This window comes from Carlito syrichta, unplaced genomic scaffold (genome assembly GCF_000164805.1).
Source record: "Carlito syrichta isolate Samal-C Ts95f unplaced genomic scaffold, Tarsius_syrichta-2.0.1 Scaffold308652, whole genome shotgun sequence".
In the NCBI taxonomy this organism is placed as follows: domain Eukaryota; kingdom Metazoa; phylum Chordata; class Mammalia; order Primates; family Tarsiidae; genus Carlito; species Carlito syrichta.
This window is the reverse complement of record NW_007252748.1, coordinates 402,823-409,562: the sequence shown is the minus strand read 5'-3', so window position 1 is coordinate 409,562 and position 6,740 is coordinate 402,823. Positions and strand designations below refer to the sequence as shown.

At 52.2% G+C, this 6,740-nt stretch overlaps 1 protein-coding gene across 2 annotated transcripts in view; it reads right to left on the bottom strand.

Moving 5' to 3' along the window:
- The window catches only part of ATP6V1C2 (ATPase H+ transporting V1 subunit C2), a 70,354-nt gene that overhangs the window by 14,140 nt on the left and 49,474 nt on the right, over window positions 1–6,740 (bottom strand). For both annotated transcript variants that reach the window (XM_008065538.2, XM_008065537.2), the window contains exons 5-6: window positions 4,027–4,118; window positions 758–856 (exon numbers count right to left, since the gene is read on the bottom strand). In XM_008065538.2, the coding sequence (XP_008063729.1) occupies window positions 758–856; window positions 4,027–4,118 (191 nt within the window). The remainder of the gene's footprint in view (window positions 1–757; window positions 857–4,026; window positions 4,119–6,740) is intronic.

Sequence of the window (6,740 nt, the reverse complement as noted above, 5' to 3'; positions counted from 1 at the left end):
GCGGCCACTGCACTCCAGTCTGGGCGACAGAGTGAGACTCCAACTCAAAAAAAAAAAGAAAAAGAAAAAGCAAGGGTAGCGGGCACACGGAGAGGGCCCCTCTGTCAGACGGTCTCCAGGGCAGCCTTTCCAGAGTAGGGGCAGGGAAGCGGAGTTCTGAAAGATGGAGGTTGTCCTGAATGCTTAGGAAGCTGCCCACTGCTTTTCCTGAGGGGACGGATAGGAGCAGAGACAACACAGAGGGAGCCCCAAACTGCTCTGGCCACAGGGAATGCCTTGCCCAGACTGCAGTAGGGGTCCCAGGATGCCCATGGGAGGTCCCTGTGTGAGCAACTCAGCTATAGGTCTGTTTGGCGCTTCCTAATAACTTTCTAACCCTGACCCTGAGTGACCTTGGACAAGCTAACTGACTTCTCTAGCCTCAGGACAATGGGAATAGTAACAAATCTCCCAGGCCTGAGGTGAGGATAAAATGAAATGATGTCTGTGACACACTGGGCTTACAGCAGGTGCTCAATAAATGGCTGCTTCTGTCACGGCATGACCACCATCGCCCAACTACTGTTCCTGCTGACACAGCTGTGATCCTAGGGCACCATGCAGGGGCCTCTGCTTCCCGGGAATCGGGGCTGATGGGCACATCTCCTTCCTCACCACCCAGACATCAACGGGTCCTCCTTCCTCTCCACTGGGCGGGGCCAGTTTCCTTCTGTGACCACCCGAGACACCAGCCCCTCCACCTTCCTGGCCCACTTACTTGGGGACGATGACCAGGAGTGTGATGAGATATTCTGAATCCAGCACAAAGTCTTCTTTGTTCACAATATCGCTCAGGGTCCGGGTGAAGAGGTTGCCCCTGATAGGCAGGTGGAACAAAGTATGTGATCAGCAGAAAGGGACACGCTGGCCCCATGGACACCCACAATAGCCAGGCACTGGGACTGGGGGCCAAGCAGGACAAGGTTCACCCCAGGGGAGGGATGAGCACTGTAGACGCTGGCGCCTAAGAGAAAGTGGCGATTCTCACAAGCGACCCCTACCCCTGCCACCAGCACCACCACCAACCCCCACTCCCCACCTGCCTGCCCCTGGGCCGAGCGCCCCCGGGTGGTGAGTGGCCAGAGCTGCTGCCTCCTCCCACCCAGGGACAGGAAGGCTGGCAGGGCCTCAGGTGCGATCACCAGTCACCTAAGGGGCTGCCGAATCCAACACCTGTGTGACCTGCGCTAGCCCCATGAGAGCCGCGACTGCAGGGAGGGGACCTCAGGTGGCAAGTGACTAACGTTTCTCAGGTGTCGACACAGCAGCCAGGTCTCGTCCTCGACAGAGCTACGTGTCACTTTACAAGAGCTCTCAGCCCGGCAGCCAGGGAACACTCACCTGAAATAGCTTTCTACATGCCCAGTAGGGCTGAGTAAAGGTTACGGCATGGTGGGCACTTGGATCAAGGCTGTTGCCATGGCAAATGGTGGCAAGAGCCAGTCACCCAGGCTGCACCCAGCGTGAGCACAGAGGCCATGACGTCACACACAACGCTCCCCTGGGAAATCCCCCAGCAATTAGCCATCACCAAAGCTCTAAAGGTAACGGTAAACACCACCCCAGAGGCACTCCAACCTGCCCAGGCAACTCCATTCCTCCTTTCCTGGCCTTTGCCTGCCTAAATCCCCTAGGATTCTTTCCCCTGGGCACCAGGCACAAGCCACCGTGTCCTAGCAGTGAATGCGTAGCCCTTACACCATTCAGCTGATCACTGGTTCCCCTCTGAAGACCCAGCACAAAGCAAACTTTCCGTGAATATTTGTTGAATGAATAAGTGTGAGCTCTGCAAGTGCAGAAATTATATGTCATTCTGTTTCATATCTTTAGGGCCTAGCATAAGGCCTGCGGGCATAGCAGGCATTTAGTCAACACACATGGAAAGAAGAAAATAGCAGAGGAGGGGGTTGGTGAGGGTTTCACCTGTATGTCCCTTTCTATTCTCAGTGTATGTGCTTGATAAATTGAAGTGACTGAGAATCAGTGAATGATCATGAATGAACTAACTTCACCAGCTGAGCAAAGAAGCTGCTCGAGTCCTGACCCATTCTTAAGAACTACAACTTTGGGTCAGCTGGGCTCAGTGGCTCCCACCTGTAATGCCAGTACTTTGGGAGGCTGAGGTACAAGGACCACTTGAGAGCAGGGGTTTGAGACTAGACTGGGCAACCAGGCAAGATTCCATCTCTAATACATTTTTTAAAAAATAATTTCAGGCTGGGTGTCGTAGCTCACACCTATAATCCCAGCACTTTGGGAGGCCGAGGTGAGAGAACTGCCTGAGCCCAGGGGTTCGAGACCAGCCTGGGCAACTTGGTGAGACCTCATCTCTATAATAAATTAAGAAAAATTAACTGGGCAAGGTAGTGCATGCCTGTAGCTCCAACTACTTGGAAGGCTGAGGTGAAAGGATTACCTAAGCCCAGCAGATTGATGCTGCGGTGGCTGTGAGTGTGCCACTGCACACTTGCCTGGGCGACAGAGTGAGACTCTGACTCAAATAATAATAATAATAATAATTTCTTGCCGGGCTCGGTGGCTCAGCCTGTAATCCCGCGCCTTTGGGAGGCTGAGGTGAGTGGACTGCCTGAACCCGCGGGTTTGAGACCCACCTGGGCAACTTGGCAAGACCTCATCTCTACAATAAATAAAAAAATTACCCGGGCATGGTAGCGTGCACCTGTAGTTCAGCTACTTGGAAGGCTGAGGCGGAAGGATCACCGGAGGCCAGCAGGTCGAGGCTGCAGGGGCCGGGAGCGGCCACTGCATTCCAGTCTGGGCAACAGAGTGAGACTCCAACTCAAAAATAATAATAATAATAATAATAATTTCTACCAGGTCAACACAGCAAGACTTCATCTCTACAGAAAAAAAAATCTAAATGAGCCAGGCATGGTGGCACAAACCTGCAGTCCCAGCTACTTGGGAGGCTGAGGCAATAGGATCACCTGAGCCCAGGAGGTAGAGGCTACAGTGAGCCATGATTGTCCTCTGGAGTCCACAGAGCCACTGCTCTCCTGCAACTTCCTGGGAGACAGTTTGGACACACACAGTCAAGTAGCCTACAGTGACAGTTTCTAGTTGAAGTACGTCTTTCACTCTATGGCTTTTAATGTTTCACTAACATATTTGCCTTTTTCATGAGAAGACAGTTAGCCCAGTGACCCTCGGTGGAGGGAAGCAGGAGTGGGAGGACCCAGGTGATATTCTCTTTGTTCACCGGGGTGATCCAATTGGAGGGACAGCAGCTGACTCTGGGTTCCCCTGGGCCTCTTCCCTTCTCTGGAGAGTCTCAGAGAACCCCCGAAACAATCTGGGGGACTGGGTGCTCCTCCATGCCCAGTCCCCCTTGCCCAGAAGCAGTCTCCCCAGCGGGAGCTCACCTGCTCTTCTCACACACCGTCCACGACACAGCACTCATTACCTCACAAGGCAGTCCTTGCCATTGTAACACTGAGCTTATGTGTTCTCCTAACACCTCTGCCAGCTTGGTGACAGGTCAGTCTGCTGAGCCCAAGAGCCCATTCCCTTTCCCACTGGGTGGCCCTTCAGGTGAGTGGAGAAGGCGCCCAAGTCCCTGAGGCTGCTCTGCTCTGGCCACGGACCCCACCACCCCCCTCACGAAGGACCAAGCTCTGACATTGCAGCCTCCTGCCCCCATGGGGCTCTCTGTGGAGCCTGCCTAGGGAAAGGACCTGGGGTGTCACGCCAGGTGCTCTGGATAACCTGGGAGAGGAAAGGACACATCGTCCTCTTCTCTGTGCACATGATGTGGGTATGGTCATCCCACCTGGCCCTTCCCTCTGGCAGGTTCCCCTCTTCCGGTCCACAGCTCTTGGGGAGGAGGGAGCACCTCTGACCATCTGACTTGCCCCAGGCACAGGTACAGGCACAGACTCTGGGGCCACCTGGCAATAGGAGGGGCAGGCACTAAGACCCCCCAGCACCGGCCCCCTGAGACCGACGTGGCGCTGTGCAGATACACACATAGATCTCTTCTCCACATTCTCCAGGCTCATCTTCAGAGTGTGGTAGGCGGCTGTCCGGGACTTCAGGTCTGTTTCGATCTGGGCCAGTTGCTATTTGGGAAAACAAAAGCTCCTGGTGACCTTGAGTCCTGAAGGAGTTGATCGAACGATTCAAAATGGCCACACCCTGCTCATGGAGCACTAAGAAAGACAGTGGCCCTGCCCATCTGCCGGGAATGGCGTCCATCTATCTCCCCCAGTTCGCCTGGGCTTCCAGAAAGTGGCCCTTACAAGCCCAAGCAGGGGGAACAGCACCGTTTACAGAGACATCCAGGCACAAGCCGTGATGCTCTAGGATGACACGACCCGGCTTGACCGTCTCCTGATTCCAAGCCCACCCTGAACTATCAGGGCGTCCCACGCCCTATACCTGCCCTCTTGGGCTCTGCTAGAGCTTGAGGCTGATCTCTGACCCTTGCTTCTGGGGGACCCCACCATCGCTGGGTCCTCACAACTGCCCACTTCTCAGGCTTAGCTGTACCCGAGGCAACCCTGCTTCCCGGTATGCACAGGAAGGAAGGTTCCCTCCAGCTTGGAGGCGATCACCACTCGAATGTCACAAGGGGTCCCCCTTGTGCTAGAGTTCCAGGGCTGAGGAGCACGTTCTGATCCCCCTCCCATGGGTTGTTAGGAGCAGGATGGTGTGATGGAAAGAAATGGGACAGGCCCCAGCTCAAGCCAGGCTCTTCTGCTCTCCTGCTGGCTGCCTCAGGCTCCTCATCTGCCTGACAGGAGTGTGGAGCCCATGGAAGGGCCACAGTACGGCTTAGCAAAAATGCACTTTCTACTTTTATTTTATTTCACTTTATTTTTGAGTTGGAGTGCAGTGGCATGCTCACAGCCACCCCAGCATCGACCTGCTGGGCTCCAGCAATCCTTCTGCTTCAGTCTTCCAAGTAGCCAGAACTACAGGCGCACACTACCATGCCTGGCTAATTTTTTATTTATTGTAGAAATGAGGTCTCGCCAAGGTGCTCAGGATGGTCTCGAACCCACGAACTCAGGCAATTCACTCACCCTGGCCTCCCAAAGTTATAGGCTCAGCCACCAAGTCTAGTCACACTTTCTACTTTTAAATGATTGTAGATTCACAGGAAGTTGCAAAAATAGTACACAGAGATCCCAAGGACCCTTCATACAGTTTCCTCCTGATAACATCTTACTATACGACTACACAATTATACAACTACACTATGCTGCACAGTGCATATACTATACAACTATAAACTACACTGTACTGTACTGTACAACTATACAACCGCACTATATTATGCTGCGCTACACAACTATACTACTCTAGTGTGCTATACAACTATATAGCACAGCATTACAACCAGGAAATTGACACAAGTACAAGCCACAGATCTTGTTTTTTTTTTTTTTTTTTTTAGATAGAATCTTACTCTGTCACCCAGGCTGGAGTGCAGCAGGACACTGATGGCCACCACAGCCTCGACCTATTGGGCTCAGGTGATCCTTCTGCCTCAGCCTTCCGAGTAGCTGGAACTACAGGCACACGCCACTGTGCCTAACTAATTTTTTGATTTATTGTAGAGATGAGGTCTCACCAAGTTGCCCAGCCTGCTCTCAAACCTGTGGGCTCAGGCAATCCTCTCACCTCAGCCTCCCAAAGTGCTAGGATTATAGGTGTGAGCCACCATGCCTGGCTATCTTGCATTATAAAAATAAGATTTCAGCTGGGTGCAGTGATTTATGCCTATAATCCCAGCACTTTAGGAAGTGGGGGAGAGAGGATGCCCCTAGGAGTTTGAGACTAGCCTGGGCAGCTTGGTGAGGCCTTGTCTCTAAAATTAATGAAAAATTTAGCTGGGTGTGGTGGTTCATGCCTGTAATTCCAGTTACTTGGAAGGCTGAGGCAGAAAGATTGCCTGAACCCAGCAGGTAGAGGCTGAGGTGGCCATGAGCAAGCCACTGCACTCAAGCACAGGAGACAGAGTAAGACTCCGACTCAAAATATAAATAAATAAAAATAAGATTTATATATATATTTTTAAAAAGAAAAAAAGCAACAAAAATTACTGCCTGTCTTTATTTTTCTGATTTTACCACCAGCCAATAAAAAATTGCTGAGAGGAGTTTGGGAGTCAGGAAAATAGCTGGAGGAACTAAGGCTTTCAAACCATTCAGACTCAAATTTAGATGCCAATTCCAACTTTTTACTGGTTGTATGACCAGATATAAGCTCCTTGACCTGAGTTCAGTGCCACAAAATTATTATGACTTTGAGTAGCGGTCTCACCCTGTCACCCAGGCTGGAGTGCAGTGGCACAATGACAGCTCACCACAGCCTCAACCTCCTTGGGCTCAGGGGATCCTCCTGTCTCAGCCTCCTGAGTAGCTGGGACTATAGGTGCGTGCCACCATGCTGGGAGATAGCAAGACCTTGTCTCTACAAGGTCTTGCTATGTTGCCTAGGCTGGTCTCGAACTCCTAGGCTCAAGCAATCCTTCCACCTTGGCTTCTCAGAGTGCTGGGATTCTAGGCAAGAGCCATCACGCCCAGTCAACAGAATTATTGTGAGATAACATAAGGGCTCCTTTAACTAGGAGGTCTCTAGTTGACCGATTTAGACCTCTCGTTGGCAGAACAAGGCTAAGACTGGAGGTGTCACACGTGTGTTGCTGGCGCAGGAAGGACTGAGGGAGTCAACAC